The sequence below is a fragment of the Alosa alosa genome, chromosome 24, assembly GCF_017589495.1.
Source record: "Alosa alosa isolate M-15738 ecotype Scorff River chromosome 24, AALO_Geno_1.1, whole genome shotgun sequence".
NCBI lineage: Eukaryota > Metazoa > Chordata > Actinopteri > Clupeiformes > Clupeidae > Alosa > Alosa alosa.
In genome coordinates, this window is record NC_063212.1 from 25,648,524 (window position 1) to 25,665,217 (window position 16,694).

Below are 16,694 nucleotides of genomic sequence, written 5' to 3' on the forward strand. Positions count from 1 at the left end.
TGAGGTGAAGCACACACTAATCCCAGCGCAGTGAGCTGCCTGCTACAACGGCAGCGCTCGGGGAGCAGTGAGGGGTTAGGTGCCTTGCTCAAGGGTACTTCAGCCGCGGCCCATTGGTCAGGGCTCGAACCGGCAACCCTCCGGTTACAAGTCCAGAGTGCTAACCAGTGGGCCACGGCTGCCCAACTCTCATATTTTTTTTATCTCATATTTTAACTCTCATATTGAACTTTACGACGTGCAAATTTACAAAATTGAATCAACGATATTGTCTCCTACAGGCGTCAATGAGAGAACACGTACACTTACATGATTTTGGTTTCGATTTTCTAATTGGAGTAAGTCTTTGTGACAACACGTCATGATACATTTGATAATGTTTGATCGTTGTTTTGGTATGAAGCATCTTTTACGTAGCCTAATGAATGCGCTCTAGAAAGTGAAAGTAGCCTAACCTAGGCCTATATGCGCTCTGTGTCTGAGCTGTCTGCACAGCCGCAATTGATTACGTTCCTCAAATGGAGAACACATCAATCCCATGGTATTTTTTGCCCTAAAATGCATGAAACATGCAAGTTCAAAATCACGCAGGTAGCCATGTTACATCTTCGTTTCATATTTGCCTAGGCTAGGCCTATAGCCTACAATAAATGAATTGAACGAACTCAACTGACAACAGGTATATAAGCCTACTGATTTGGTCATTGAGACTACAGAATACAGACTACAGAATACAGTAGGCCTACAACAAACTTTCTGTCTTTCTGAAGTTTATTTTTGTATTCCGTGGTACAGTAGCCTAATTGCCTAATGTCTTGACAATAGTTTTTCTTATCAGATTGCTGTTTAAACTGACTGCGCCGCTCTGAACGTTCCTGCCAGGTTTATGACGTAAACCGCTACATCTCTAGCCTAGAAATCTAGACGCGCCCCTAGCGGCTAGTCTAGCAACTCTCCGTTGGCTTGTGAGCTCCAGAAATCGAAACTTAATCAGGACATTGAAATCGTGTATAGAGTCATTTGGTGGGCTTAACATAATGATTGACTTGAAAACAAATATCCTATTGCGTCCTATTGCGTGCAGAGGGAATTTGAAAGACAACTGATTATCCCGCCCCTCGGACTGAGCACTGAAAACGGTGAGTGCCCAGACCCTACTTTTAAATGTGGGTCTGGCTCGCCAGGCTACTACATCTCAGCTCTGGCAAAAACTCATCTGCCTAAACTCATCGTGTGGGAAATCAGATTATCTGTCAATATTGGGCTTTGAAAGTAAGGGATATTTGCTCAGTAATAGTAAGCTACATTTTGTAACATTTATAGAGAAACCGAGGGGAAGTTAAATTAGAAATTAGAATCATTGGAAATTGAAAACACATACAAAAAAGATTTGGGGCTTTTGAAAGAGATTCGGGCTTGAGCCCCCGGCCACCCCTCGCCCGCCAATGCAACCACCCAGCAGTAACTTCTGCATTCAGTGCGATTTGCACCGCCCTAATTTTATTTTTGACTCTTCCCGTCACCGTTGCAACCTCTGAGCGCTCATCCTCCAAGTTAAAGATCATTAAAAACCACTTGAGGAGCACAGTGGGACAGGAGAGACTGGCTTGCCATGTTGTTGTCCATAGAGAATGAGAGAGCAAAGAAAATGGACTACAGATCATCGTGGACGAGTTTGCGGAGCTAAGGCTCGTCTTTATGCCCTTCAAATAGTGCTGCGATATTGTTGTTTTATTAGGGGTCATGTAGCCTAATGTTTTTGTTGTTCTCTTGGTTACACTTCATGTACGTTCGACGGACTTCAAAATTACATAGTTTTTTTACATAGCGCTGACGCTTGTAAGACCCGCTGTTGCGGGCATGTGTATGTTGTAAAATTATGTTATGATGAGTTTAATAAAGGGCCCGGTCATGTGCCCCGCCCCCGGCCTGGCTCTGACTTGTTCCGCCACTGACAAGAGTCAAGTCTAGTCTAGTCTAGGGCTGTCAATCGATTAAAAATATAATCGAATGAATTACATACTCTGTGATTAATCTAAATTAATCGCATATATCATTTTTGCTGTGAAAGTATTTGAAATAATTAAATCATTGAATCAATCAATCAAATGAATCATTGAATAATCAGCATTAGTGACATTAAAGTTCAAAAACTCTTTTATTATCATTTTCACTGTTCAAATAATGGCCATAATAATCTATGCTATGACCTAATATGCTGAGGAAATAAATAAAGTGCTTCGGGAAGAAGTTTTTTTTCACATACAAGGCATTTCAGGCCACAGATATAACCTAGGGGACACAATGAAAATAAATTAACACTCCCCTCAATGTCAACACTATTTCTTTGCATTGATGTGCGACTTTAGAGTTGATGAACTCCGGTGATATGCAAATTCCTTGCTGCAGACATTGCAGAGGACTTTATTTTAATCCACACTTTATTTTTATCAACACCATCATGCAGTTTTTTTTAAAAGTAAATATTCCAATCAATGATCCAGGCAGCACGTTTTCTTCTCTCTCCTTCATTTTACAGTCTAATGGTTACTGAAAGAACAGCTCGGGGTCAAAGGTCATACGGAATCAATGAATTTGTGCTATTGTTTTTTAATCAGTTATTTTTTCTCAAATTAATTAATCAAAATTAATCAGTTATTTTGACAGCCCTGGTCTAGTCACATGTAGCAAACAACGGGAGCAGTGTTGTCAGATTGGGCTTCTTTTGACTTGGTCAGGCGGGGGAAAATAAGCTTTAGGTGGGCAAATAAAATTTTGAGTTGAATGGATCTCTATAGACCATTTCAACAAGGTAAACAAAAACAATGCTTGAACGTTCTATTTGGGCCCCAATCTACTTCCTCTGCATTAAGATAACATATGGAATGTTGAAACGGAAGTCTTGTGGGGCCAACTATGATGCTGATAATGGAACTCTCTTGAAAGGGTCCATAACAAAATCGTTGTTGGGGCATTTTCTTGCTGAAGAGGGCGGGTTTTTGAGCGTGACTGGGCGGAAATCACTAAACCCAATCTGGCAACACTGCACGGGAGTATGGTAACAAGAGAGGCATGACAAGTGATTCACACCCCTAGCTGTCTGCCAGGTGAGTACACAGAGGTGCATTGAAGTCACAGTAGAAGATCACACACATACACACACACACACACACAGTCAAGGAACCTCATTTGACACCCTTTCCAGACAGGAGAGTCAGAGACAGGTGACCGACCTCAGGCAAATTATATCAGACAAACACATGCAGTAGTTTAATACAAATGTAATGTTTGACTGCTGCTTCAACTAATTTTCAAAACAACAGTTCAGTTCTGTTGCCACAGAATAACAGCCTCAAACTCATTTGGATGCTACACAGAGAGTGGAGTTGCCAATGTGCACCCAGAATGCACCTGGTACCTGGTATGAACCAAAGATTCTAGAACAGAGCTCTGTTCTAGAATCTTTGGTATGAACTATGTAGCACTGTTGGTGGCATGACCCTTTTTAGAGAACTGTTTGGCCCACAGGTTAGCACTCTGGACTTGTAACCGGAGGGTTGCCGGTTTGAACCCCGACCTGTAGGAACGGCTGAAGTGCCCTTGAGCAAGGCACCTAACCCCTCACTGCTCCCCGAGTGCCGTTGTTGTTGCAGGCAGCTCACTGCGCCGGGATTAGTGTGTGCTTCACCTCACTGTGTGTTCACTGTGTGCTGAGTGTGTTTCACTAATTCACGGATTGGGATAAATGCAGAGACCAAATTTCCCTCACGGGATCAAAAGAGTATATATACTTATACTTATACTTGGGCACTATACATCTACAGTCTACATAATTAATTGTAGATTAGAATTAAAGAGACAACATTCAAAGTACTGGTTGGGTTACTACTATAAGGACAGCAGAGCTCTATGTACATTATGACATTCCTTTATATTACAGGTTAATAGGCTAGCATACAGGTGAATAGACTACCATATAGGTGGACAGGCTAGCATACAGGTGAGCAGGCTATCATACAGGTGAACAGGCTAACAAACAGATGAACAGGCTAGCACAAAGGTGAGCAGGTTAACATAAAGGTGAGCAAGCTGTCAAAGAGCATGCAGAACAGACTCTTTGCACTATGACCCGGGGGGGAATGAGAATGGGGAAGTAGGGGTTTTAGCATCCCAGTGCACATAAGCTAGATTAGGAGGGGAAGGAGAGAGCATAGAGAGAGGGGATGCACAGTGAGAGGTAGATCACTCTGCAGTGCCAGGGGCTTTAACTGGCACCATTTTGAACTTCCCTGTGGCCAAAACTACATTATTAAACAAGAGGAGTAATGTTTGCCATCAGCACCAGTTAAACTATTAATAGAGACTTTGGCAATGATAACACACTGTTTCAGTTACAATTTAATCCATTTCAGCTGCCTTCAGAGCCTGGACTTTGAAGTGGTAAGGTTAAGACGTGAGCTTTATTTGAATTATACATGTCAGACACGTGAGCAGTCTACTGAGGCCTTATTGCACCACTGCATAGCATCCTGGGGGATGATTCAATGCCAAGTCAAAACATGCCTCCTGTTTTAATCTTTGCTTTATTGTATTATCTTTTTTATTCATTGTTTTTGTAATTATTTGATTACTATATTTTAAATCTTGTGATTTGCTAATGTTTACTGCTTTCTACTGGTGATGTGTAAAGCACATTGAACTTGGTATGACATGCGCTACATCAGTGATCCCCAAATCATAAAATGTAGTTCAACATGGAAATAGCTCAAATGAAATAATACTAATAAAAAAGACTTTAACATTCCCAAAAGTATATTTTATTCAAAATGTGTGAACTCAACATGAAAACCTCGTGCTCGTGCCCCGGAAATCGATCAAAGCGACTTCCCGGAAGTTGAACCACCAATGGTGGCTGGTGTACCCATCTCTTCGCTAGCCCCCATTGAAGCCCATTCATTTAGGATTTTTTTTAAAATCCCATAACTTCATATAGCATATATCCTGTGACGACATTGTACTGTAGCTTCTGTATTCTACATAAACAATAGAAGGCAAAACAGGCTCAGCTAACTCGTATACGTAACGCTGAGTTCCCATAAGAAAAGTAAGTAAATTAGGAACAAAATAGAACGATCATGCATTGTTTTTGTTTTTCTTGTCGAAAGGGTCTATAAGGTGTTTGAAGACGTACTGTGTCTGTGTGTGTTGCATCCCTTTAGGTTTTGTATGTATTCACACTCAGAATGCTGCACACCAGATACCTTTGGCTGCCTGCCAGAGGTACTGTGAGGTTAATACTATCTATCCTACATCTCCGTTGAGACAGAGCTTATTCGGAAGGGGCATGCTTATTTCTCCAAACATCCAATTAGATGCTACTGAGTCCACAACAATTTCCCAGAAACATGTGTCACCTGACAGCGTTGTTGCAAGATTATTTTCTCTATCTCTCTCTCTCTCTCTCTCTCTCTTTATAATATTGCCAATACATTTTGCAAAAATGCCTCTCCATGTATCTGGAGATGAGATCTCCACCCAGTCAGGCAGAGGTTCCCATGCATGACAGGCTGGCCTTAGATTTCCTCTCCTCACAAAGGCCTAAATGGTACGAAATCACTGTGAAATAAACGTCTCCGACAAAACAGAATCGCTTACTTTACATGTAGCAAGTCAACAGTGACAGCCCGCAGACCCTGGACATCCAGGGCAGAAAGGGGTCACCTCAGGATGTCCAGCTACTAATGTTGATGTCAAATCTCTGAAAAAGAGTGAGGTAGAAAGAAAAACATCTTTCTGTCTGACTGACTGTCTGTCGTGTGCACTGTAATCGACTGCTCAGATTTCTCTTCAACCAATCATTACCTGTCCATCAGGGAATCTCTCCTCCTGATTTGTTTCTGTGCTTGTCAATCATTCTGACATGCACATTGAAAGAGAGTGGGTGTGGCTTTGCTATTTCTAAACCACTTTTGCATGTTTTAAACTTCTAGCATCTAGTATTAGTGTCTGATGTCTGGGAAGTGATAGCTTCTGACATCTTGGGCATGTTAGCGTAAGGTGTCTTGGGCATGTTAGCATAAGGTGTCTTGGGCATGTTAGCATAAGGTGTCTTGGGCTGTGAATCTCCTGCCCTCTGAGCCTGTAGCTGGTATGGGGGATTACTGGACAGAAGGCATACTGCTCATTAATGCGAGGAGGACTTCTGCACTAAAAAACATTTCCCCTTTGGCACTCTCTTCCTCTCTCTCTCTCTCTCTCTCTCTCTCTCTCTCTCTCTCTCTCTCTCTCTCTCTCTCTCTCTTCTCTCTCTCTCTATGGCTCTCTCTTCCTCTCTCTCTCTCTCTGGCACTCTCTTCCTCTCTCTCTCTCTCTCTCTTCCTCTCTCTCTCTATGGCACTCTCTTCCTCTCTCTCTCTCTCTCTCTCTTCCTCTCTCTCTATGGCTCTCTTCCTCTCTCTCTCTCTCTCTCTTCCTCTCTCTCTCTCTCTCTCTTCCTCTCTCTCTCTCTCTCTCCTCTCTTCTCTCTCTCTATGGCACTCTCTTCCTCTCTCTCTCTCTCTCTCTTCCTCTCTCTCTCTCTATGGCACTCTCTTCCTCTCTCTCTCTCTATGGCACTCTCTTCCTCTCTCTCTCTCTCTCTCTCTTCCTCTCTCTCTCTCTCCTCTTCCTCTCTCTCTCTCTCTCTCTCTTCCTCTCTCTCTCTCTCTTCCTCTCTCTCTCTCTCTCTCTTCCTCTCTCTCTTCCTCTCTCTCTGGACTCTCTTCCTCTCTCTTCCTCTCTCTCTTCTCTGGCTCTTCTCTCTCTCTCTCTCTCTCTCTCTCTCTCTTCTCTCTCTCTCTCTCCCTCTTCCTCTCTCTTCCTCTCTCTCTCTCCCTCTCTCTCTCTTCCTCTCTCTCCCTCTCTCTTCCTCTCTCTCTCTCTCTCTCTCTCTCTTCCTCTCTCTCTCTCTCACTTTCATTTTCATTCTCGTTCCCTCTCTCACACACACTTTCTCTTTCAACCTCTCTCTTCGTCTCTCCAGTTCTCACTTGTTCTCTCTCTCTTTATCTCTGTCCCCCCTCTCTCATCACTCTCTGTTCTATCAATCTTTCTGTCACCTCTCTCATTCTCTCTCTCTCTCTCATACATACACTTATTCCAGGCAAGAACCTTCTGAAACATCAACTGAATCTTTTGGGCTTGAGTATACTGGCTGGGTTTAGTGTCTCAGTGCCTGAGTACTAGTATCTGAGTGTAGTGGCATGGTACAGTAGTTCTTCTCACTACCTCTACAGGCCTAGTATGGATAAGCCCTTGAAAGGTTGGGGCACACTTATACGTTAAGAGAGCATGTTTATGCATTTTAATAGTAAACAGATTTAACAAAACACTCTCTTGCACTGCCAGGACCCCTTGTAAAGAATAATACTCTTACAGCGCCTACAGTTACCATCTCCTCCTCCTCAACTTTTACTTTAGGGACACAAAATAAAAAAGATTAAAAAACACCATTTGGGGTTTATCTCAGTGCATTGGGTAGTGTTGGAATGGTTACCCCTAAAAAAACCAACCCAGTCTCACTCCCTACTAGTGAAAGGTCTGACGCATGGTCAAGGGTCCTTGGCGTCAAATTCCAACGAGAAAGGTGTACCTTCTGCGTTGTTTTCCGACGTGGGGGTCCGTCAGATAGACATTCATGTTAATCCCTCATCGTCAAATATAGACAAAAGGAAATAAATGTCCATCAAAGGTGATGCTGTCACGTTAGACTAATGATTTGTTTGAAATTATCTAAAAACAAAAATCGCAGACCATCAGAGCCATAGGCTACCTTAGGTGACTTTGATCTTGCATAATTTTATTCAGCTTTGGTGTAGGTAACGTAAGGTAAAATAATAATAATAATAATAGTAACAATAATCTCTAACTAAACTAACATGCGCATATTTCTGTATTACGACCATTGTAGCTCTACAGTTGTAACAGCAGCAACAGTCGTTTTACTCCCAGATCGCCATTATAATAGGCTCTGCTCCTGCCTAGATTCAAACTCAGAACTGCTTGAAAGTTGCAGACCTGTTCTGGAGATACGTGCATTAACCCACTCGACTGTCAGACAACGCTATCTGCTTCGAGTAGGCCTATTAGGTAGGACTGTACAGTCCTCAGTACACAGTACAGTACAGTACACTCCTCAGTCCTACTCGAAGCAGATAGCAGTCTCTCTGACACTGTGATCAGCAGCACCGGAGCGCCACAGGGAACTGTGCTCTCTCCAGTCCTGTTCACCCTGTGCACATCTGACTTCTGCTACAACACCGAATCATGCCACATGCAGAAGTTTTCTGACGATACTGCAATTGTGGGCTGTATCAGGAACGGGCAGGAGGAGGAGTACAGGAGCCTGGTGGAGGACTTTGTGAAATGGTGCAAACTCAATCACCTTCAACTCAACACTTCAAAGACCAAGGAGATGGTGGTGGATTTCCGCAGGTCTAAGCCCACTCTGCTACCAGTCTCCATTGATGGGGTCAATGTGGAGGTGGTAAGCACCTACAAGTATCTGGGTCTCCACCTGGACAATAAACTGGACTGGTCAGCCAACACTGATGTACTCTACAAGAAAGGGCAGAGCAGGCTGTACTTCCTGAGGAGGCTGCGGTCCTTCAATGTGTGCAGTAAGCCCTCAGGATGTTCTACCAGTTCGTTGTGGCCAGCCCTCTTCTATGCAGTGGTATGCTGGGGAGGAAGCACAAAGAAGAAGGATGCTGGGCGACTTGACAGGCTGGTAAGGAAGGCTGGCTCTGTAGTGGGAGCTGAACTGGAGTGCATCACTTCAATATCTGACAAAAGGACCCTGAACAAACTGATCAACATCTTGGACAATGAATGTCATCCACTCTACAGCACAATCAAAAAGCAAAAGAGCTTGATCAGCTGGAGACTTCGCTCACTGCCTTGCACAACTGAAAGGCTGAGGAAGTCATTTGTCCCCAGGGCCATTGAACTGTTCAATGCCTCACTAAAGGAAGAGGAGAGATAGACTTCTCTGCTTAGGGGCCGCTTATACGAGAACGACATTGTGAAGGAAGACGACAAAATATTTTATCATAAGTGCCTTTCGCTTACACGGCGACCCCGGCCATCGGGCTTGAAGACGACAAATCTGAAGACTCCTTCCAGAGTGTAGAGTTTTGAAGACGACCGGTTATGCCTCCGCCTAAACGGCTAAACCAAAGATCCTTGATTACCTCTGGCTAAACTGTCAAATTAGAATGTCTGCGCCGCGACGCATCGGGTTCTATCACACCACCACCCAGCGTCTGGAATGCATATCCAATCGGATATCACATACTCTTTATGCCTTCATATAAACAAAGATTTCCCTGAGAATGCTCTTCTAAATGCTAATAAAAAATGAAGACGAGACGCCACTTCTGCGTCTTCTCTTTTCATCGTCACCGTAGAAACAAAGTCAAAGTCAAAGTCAAAGTCAGCTTTATTGTCGATTTCTTCACATGTTCCAGACATACAAAGAGATCGAAATTACGCTTCTCACTATCCCACGGTGAAGACAAGACATATTTTACCATTTAAGTCCACAGACAAACATAACATTCAAGTAAACAAAAAAAAGTAAGTAAATAAGTAAATAAAAGGGCACATATAATAAGGAAAAAAATAAGAGCAGCAAAATTTGGTTGAAATTGTGCATAGACAGTCAATAAAATACTAGTGCAAAGTCAGGCCAATAAAAGGCTTGGGTAGTTCTGTTTGACCTAAGTAAGAAAGAAAGTGGCATAGTGGTGCAAGTTATGTAAGAGCAGCAGAAGTGTTGTGTTTTCAGGACAACAACAACAAGCTGTAAAGTGTACAAGTGTGCAAGTGGGAGAGAGCAGGCGGCCATTGTGGGTCCAATGTCCAGGATGTTATGTAGCTGAGGGTGGAGGGGGAGAGAGGGAGAGAGTTCAGCATCCTTACAGCTTGGTGTATGAAGCTGTTGGTGAGTCTGGTAGTGCGGGAGCGCAGGCTTCTGTACCTCTTCCCAGAGGGCAGTAGATCAAACAGATTGTGAGCGGGGTGACTTGTATCACTCACAATTGTGGTCGCTTTGCGGGTGAGGTGGGTGGTGTAAATGACCTTCAGGGAGGGGAGTGAAGCACCAAGCACCATCCTTCCAGCTGTGTTCACTATGCGCTGCAGGGCTTTCCTGTTGTATTCAGTGCAGCTTCCGCCCCACACAGCGATACAGCTGGAGAGGATGCTCTCAATGGTGCCTCGATAGAATGTGGTCATGATGGCTGGTGGAGCACTTGCTCGCCTGAGTTTCCGCAGGAAGTACAGGCGGCGCTGAGCTCTCTTCGCCAGTGATGCAGTGTTGGTGGTCCAGGAGAGGTCTTCACTAATGTGCACCCCCAGGAATTTGGTGCTGCTCGCCTTCCACCACAGCACCGCCGATGGTCAGTGGCAGGTGTTGGGTGTGACCTCTCCGGAAGTCAACAACAATCTCTTTGGTCTTGCTGACGTTCAGCAGGAGGTTGTTATCCCTGCACCACGTGGTCAGATGGTCGACCTCCAACCTGTATTGAGTCTCGTCGCCCTTGGTGATGAGACCCACCAGAGTTGTGTCGTCAGCAAATTTCACTATGTGATTGTTGCTGTAGGTTGCAGTGCAGTCATGCGTCATAGACCTTACTCTTGCACTGTTGCACTGTTGGACTAATGTTGGACTACTTTTTGCACCTTCACCACGACACTCACTCTCTTGAGCACCTTGCCATGCACACATAACTAAAGGACTATGGTTGGACTACTTTTTGCACCTTTACCATGACACTCACTCCCTTTAGCACCTTACCAGTCCCGGCCCTGTCACTACAAGCGTCTTATGCTTGATCACCCTTAAGCACACTGGACTTTTTTAAATTTAATTTATATAGTATATTTAGTATTTAGTTTTCTTAGTTTTCTTATCTTTCTTATCTTCTACTGTCTTTATTGTACAGTGGAGTTTAGTTATATGTTTACACTTATACTTATGTTTACCACTTCTGCTGTAAGTGCATGTTGTGTGTGATGTCTGTATGCTATTGAGACCCTTGAATTTCCCCTTGGCGATCAATAAAGTATCTATCTATCTATCTATCTATCTATCTATCTATCTATCTGATTTCACTGCAAGGGTTTGCAGCAGGAGAAACGCCTGTGTGATAAATATGGAGAGATGTTTCTGGCTCTGGCTGGGGAGGATGGCATGATGCATCTGAAGAGTATTTACTTCTGAGCGTGTGGTAGCACTGCCACCTGCTGGTTAAGTTGGTATTGCATTATGTGACATCTTGAGGCATAGCAGGTGCAAGCTCCAGTTATTCCCTCCCCGTAGGTCTGTCTGGACTGAGCAACTAGCCAGCTGTGAGGACACTAATGCCCCACTGTCCCTCACTACCAGATTGATATTCATGCTGGCAGGTTAATAAAAACATTTAAGTCAAAGCCTTGGCCAGCATATAAGGAGTGGCATATTTAGCATCTGTGACTGACTGTTTACCAATGGACATGGCTGTTTCTTAAGGAAGATCACAATGGCACCTGGCAGGACTATTCACCTGTGTGTGTGTACGTGTATGTCTGTGTGTGTGTGTTGTACTGCATATGATGTCATCATGAAAAGAAACCAGAGAACACAACACTACTACTGATTTTATTTTCCTCAGAGCCAGCCACACACCATAGCATTTTAAGTAAGGCATAATTCATAAGCAGCATTACAATGTAGATAAAAAAGGGCAAAATACATGCAACCAATGTGTGTGTATGTGCATTTCCATGGCTACATGTATGCAGAAGGTTATGTAAATTCTACTTCGCCTAAACCTATGTACATATTATTTGTGTACTAGAATATGCCTCCACATGCCAGATGCATTTGTTTACTCCTAATGAGGGAGAGATGTAAATAACATGAGCTGCAGGGACGTCCGTCTCACTCTGTTGTGCCTGGAAGTCAAATATACAACATATAATCTGCATCTTTCACACACTACATTTATACATTATAAATAAATAAATAAAATATATACAACATATAATCTGCATCTTTCACACACTACATTTATACATTATAAATAAATAAATAAAATATATACAACATATAATCTGCATCTTTTACACACTACATTTATACATTATAAATAAATAAATAAAATATATACAACATATAATCTGCATCTTTTACATACATTACATTTATAAATTATCAGGCATATTGTGTTATCAGATTGTAATGGTTTGTTCATTTTACTTTTTTGAGAGACTAATTTGTTTACCTCTTTCCTCAGGCCTGTCATCTGTCTTGTCTTCCTCCCTGATGAAGATCTCTCCATTGGCACATCTCTGCCACGACGCCTTCATATCAGGTGCATGAGCCCACGGAGCAACCAGCTACACACACACACACAAAGAGAGAGAAGACTTGTTGTAAAGCATCCTCTAACTGTAGTTGTATTCTGGCACTTTTTGTAGGCCACAGGCAGAACAGGTAGCGCTCCACTACTGCCAGAGGAACAGACACTCACTCCATCCAGAGTGTGTGTGTGTGGTAAGGTGTGTCTGTGTGTTTGTGTGTGTTTGTGTGTTGTGTGGGTGGGTGGTTACGGTGTGTGTGAGAGAGAGAGAGTGTGTGGCTGCACAATGCCCTTTACCTGATGGAGAAGGTGATCTGTGATTTCTGAAGTCATGTTCTCCTGGGCAGAGCGAATCTTCACCCTCACTATCAATCTCTTGGCCCGTGGAGCTGCAAAATATAAGAAGAAAATCACTGAGACAATGTCTGAGGAGTTAATCAGGACGTGTGTGTGTGTGCGCGTGTGTGTGCGCGCATACGTGTGCGCGCATGCGTGTGCGCGTTTGCGTGTATGCATGTGTGTGTGTGTGTGTTTATGTATGTGCGCTCGTATGTGTGTACGTTTGTGTGTGTGTGTTTGTGTGCACGTGTCTGTGTGTGTGCGTGTGCCCCTCACCTCCTGCGCAGATGAAGGAGTACTGGCTCGTGCAGAAGAAGTCGGCCCACCTCCCCGAGTCGTTGGTCAACAGCCCCGCACAGCCCTCACCGACGCCGTTATCCGGTTGCCCACTCTGCCAGTTCCGGAACGAGGAGCCAGTTCCGTCGGTCCAGCTCCAGTCGTCGCTGAAGAGGCCGATCCACATCTGGGCGGCGCCGCTCGGCCTCGCGGCCCAAATCTGACCGCTCTCGGCGTCGGACCCCACGCTGGCCAGGTCTGTGTGGTGCGTCCGGCAGTAGGTCTGTGCTGAGGTCCAATCCTTCTTCTCGTCAACCACCACAAGGCCCCGACTCTCTGGGCAGGGGACCAGAGGAGTATGATGCGGATATACTGTGCACTTACGGAATACTCATACTTATAGAATACTCATACTTATTACACGGCTCTTCATAGTGCTGCAGAATGCTCCATTCACTTGAATGGGCCTTCCCAACGTTCGGCGGTCTGCTAATTCTGAATAACAGACCGTTGCTAAGTATAACAGACCGCTGTCAAGGAAAATGGGCTTTGTGCTTCTAAATCAATTCTTTCATATGACTACTCAAGGATTGGAACTTAATTCAAAAGTGAAAATAGACGGTTGATCAGCTGTGTTCTAAAGAATGTTTGAATCAAGTTCAGCGTGTGTTGTTGCGAACTATTTGTTTCTCAGCAAAAGCCATGATGAAACGGTAACAAATAGGCTATAGCCTAGGCTATGTAGGCTAAAGAGTCATATCGTGGGGAGTTTATTGTGTCGTTTTGGTAAGTAGCCGTGTAATAAGCGGGATAATGTATAGAACGCCGGTCATTGTCGGGAGATAGTCCGGTTCGGGATTGTCCGGTTCGCCCTGTCGGGACCTATCTCCCGACAATGACCGGCGTTCTATACATTATCCCTTATATATAGAATATTCATACTTATAAAATACACATACTTATAGAAAACTCATAGTTTTAGTAAAGCAAGTACTAGTAGAATTGTGCAAGCAGACTCCTTCAAATGAGCTGGCTGTCAAAATACAGACCAGCTGTTTGATGTAGTGCTGCCTGCTTTCTTTAAAGGAATGACAGATGTCATTCTCATTGGTTAAAGGAATGTTACACCCAAAACACACCCATAACTGATTAAGAAACAGAAGACCATCCCTTTTGAACAATGCACCTAGCAACTGATCACAAAATTACACCATTAAATTATCGAATGTGGACAGGACACGCCTTAAATGTCTTTAAACTTTGCGTCTCTGACCATTAGTTTCCAATCGCTAAGATAGAGCCCTTGAAGTTGGACTTACGGTCGAAGCAGACGAAATGCTTTATATGGCCGCACGGGTCGCTGAGCCAGGCATTCATGATGCCAAACATGAGGATGTCAAACCCATATATGGCGGCACACATCTTCGGCTGTGCGTTGGGGAGGCCATCGCCCCACTTGCTGTAGCCGGTCTCTCGGTCGGGTCCGACCAGCGCCACACCAAGGACCTGCCACGCTGCAGCCCGATCCAAACGGGCTCGGCATAACCGGGGGGGATGGCGGCCGCGATCTGGCCCATCTCTGAGGCGTCGGCAGCGCTGGCCATGTCTGTGTGCTTCAGCCGGCAGTAGTGCAGCGCCTCAGACCACGACCGCTGCTCACGCACAAAGTGGAACTCACGCGCCTCTGTGGAGGAGAGGAGAAGAGATGAAACGAGACGTGGAGAGAAGAGAAAAGAAGAGATGAAAGGAGAAGAGGTGAAATGAGACATGGAGAGGAGAAGAGAAAAGAAGAGATGAGAAGAGAACTGAAGAGAGGAGAAGAGAAGAGAGGAGAAGAGATGAAATGAGATGTGGAGAGGAGAAGAGAGGAGAGAAGAGGTGAGGAGATTCAGAGAGGAATGTAGAAGAGGGGAGGTAGATGCCTCTTACATGGACATATTACACAGCAAAAACACTTTCATCTTTACAAATACTATTTTCGGGGTTGAAAGGGAATCAAACTTATCAAATTGCCTTATATGAAATGAAAAAATCTAGATGGAGCAAAATAATCTCATCTAAATATGAGAGCAACAAATCGGGATTGAACAAAAGAATCCGAACAAGATGGATTATCTTTCCAAATATAATATAAACAAATAGAACAGAGAAAAGAGAGAATCAGACTAAAGATGGATGGCAGGCAGACATGTTACCTGCTGGGGAACTGTAGTGCAGGACGAGTGGAAACATTCCTGTACAAGCACAAACTACAATTTGAATGATGCAAATCATGAGGACCAAACTGAGGTTTGCAGAATGTTCTACACACACAAATGTCCTCCTTTCAAGCTTAATAGTGACATGTTCTAGAAAGTGTAGTGTCATTGTTGTTATTACTGATCATACTTAATGTAATCAAAGATAAATCCTTTCCAACGTAGGTGGATCACTTTTGTTATTGTCTTAAACAGGTGATGCTTTTCAAAACAGAAATACTAGACTCAACAAAATCATTATGTTAATGTGTTTAAGTGTCCATGGCGCTAAACCAGATCATCAACCATAATCTAGCAGAGATATATGTCTCACTCATCACAGGATCTTGATTTGGGGAAAAAAAATATACAAAAATAAGACATTTGCTGTAGGTCTTTTATATTTTGGTGTATTCTGTATGATAATGTAAAATGACCTGATAATATTTTGTGGTATGAGCAGGTTACTCCTGCTAGTAGTTTATAGTAATGCTGCACATGCCCCTTAGTTATTCCTTAAGGCCAAAAGACTTGGTACTGTAGAAGCTGCAGTATAGTTCAAAGTTGCAGTACAGCTCTTTACAGAGGCACTAGAGAGCGTAAGAGAGCGTGTAAAAACACTTTAGGTTTTTAGTGCCGTCCAGGCGTCTGTGTGTTCTCTAACTCACCCAAGAGTAGTAGAACTCTCCTGACCCCCTCCATAGATCTACAAATTATCAACAAATGACATGATTGTACACAGATAGAAACACAGAGATGACACAGTGGGTGAAAATTCATGCGTACACACACACAGTAAACACAGGAAAGACACACACACACACACACACACACACACACACACACACACACACACACACAGTAAACAGTTTTAAAACAGAGTGAAGTTGCATGCTGATTTTGTATGGAATGTTCTACTAAATTCTACTAAAGTGCACTACTCAGTTTTCTGTCAGTCAATCAATTGGGTTTCGAAAACTATGAAAAAAAGTTTTTTAAATTTTTTTTTTAGTAATTGTGAAGTATAAAAAATAACAGTAAACTATATATTATCTTTTTCTGAGTACCTGAAAACCAACCAATCAAGTGTAGATATGCAAGAAACTGAGTTCTGTAGAAGTAAATCTTATACTGTAAACACACATGAAGCCATCTGGATCAGTCTTAATTAAGTCTTACCATGACTGCATGAATGAACCAATGCATAAATCTACCTGTTCAGGATCCAGTAATCAGTGTTTCAGCTTTTTTTCTCTTTTGTCCTGTCTTCACTTCTCTTCTCCTCTCTTGTCTCCTCTCCTCTCCTCTTCTCTTCTCTTCTCTTCTCTTCTCTGTTTGCCCTACACACTGAGAGCTGATTGTGTGTGTGTGTCTGTCAGAATACTGTGGATGAGAATGTGTGTGTGTTTGTGGAGGAGCGGGGTGTTGTTGGTAGAGCAAATAATCTTGTTAACAAATA

The 16,694-nt window shown here is 43.4% G+C and overlaps 1 protein-coding gene across 1 annotated transcript; it reads right to left on the reverse strand.

Annotated features, from left to right (window-relative positions):
* Positions 1–11,683: 11,683 nt before the first annotated feature.
* On the reverse strand, positions 11,684–16,556 carry LOC125289145 (neurocan core protein-like). The gene is made up of 8 exons (XM_048235844.1): positions 16,450–16,556; positions 15,904–15,941; positions 15,194–15,232; positions 14,318–14,682; positions 12,999–13,334; positions 12,681–12,772; positions 12,306–12,420; positions 11,684–11,976 (listed from the first exon to the last, which is right to left on the reverse strand). The coding sequence occupies exons 4-8, from the start codon at positions 14,418–14,420 to the stop codon at positions 11,963–11,965; spliced, it is 660 nt and encodes a 219-aa protein (XP_048091801.1). The 5' UTR covers positions 14,421–14,682; positions 15,194–15,232; positions 15,904–15,941; positions 16,450–16,556; the 3' UTR covers positions 11,684–11,962.
* Positions 16,557–16,694: the final 138 nt, after the last annotated feature.

Bases quoted from the DNA above. Each gene is read 5' to 3' on its own strand.
- LOC125289145 (XM_048235844.1), bottom strand. From the start codon at position 14,420: ATGTGTGCCGCCATATATGGGTTTGACATCCTCATGTTTGGCATCATG. The intron at 13,335-14,317 runs GTAAGTCCAACT...TCCCCTGCCCAG, and splicing joins GCATTTCGTCTGCTTCGACC to AGAGTCGGGGCCTTGTGGTG. The intron at 12,773-12,998 runs GTGAGGGGCACA...TATATTTTGCAG, and splicing joins CTCCTTCATCTGCGCAGGAG to CTCCACGGGCCAAGAGATTG.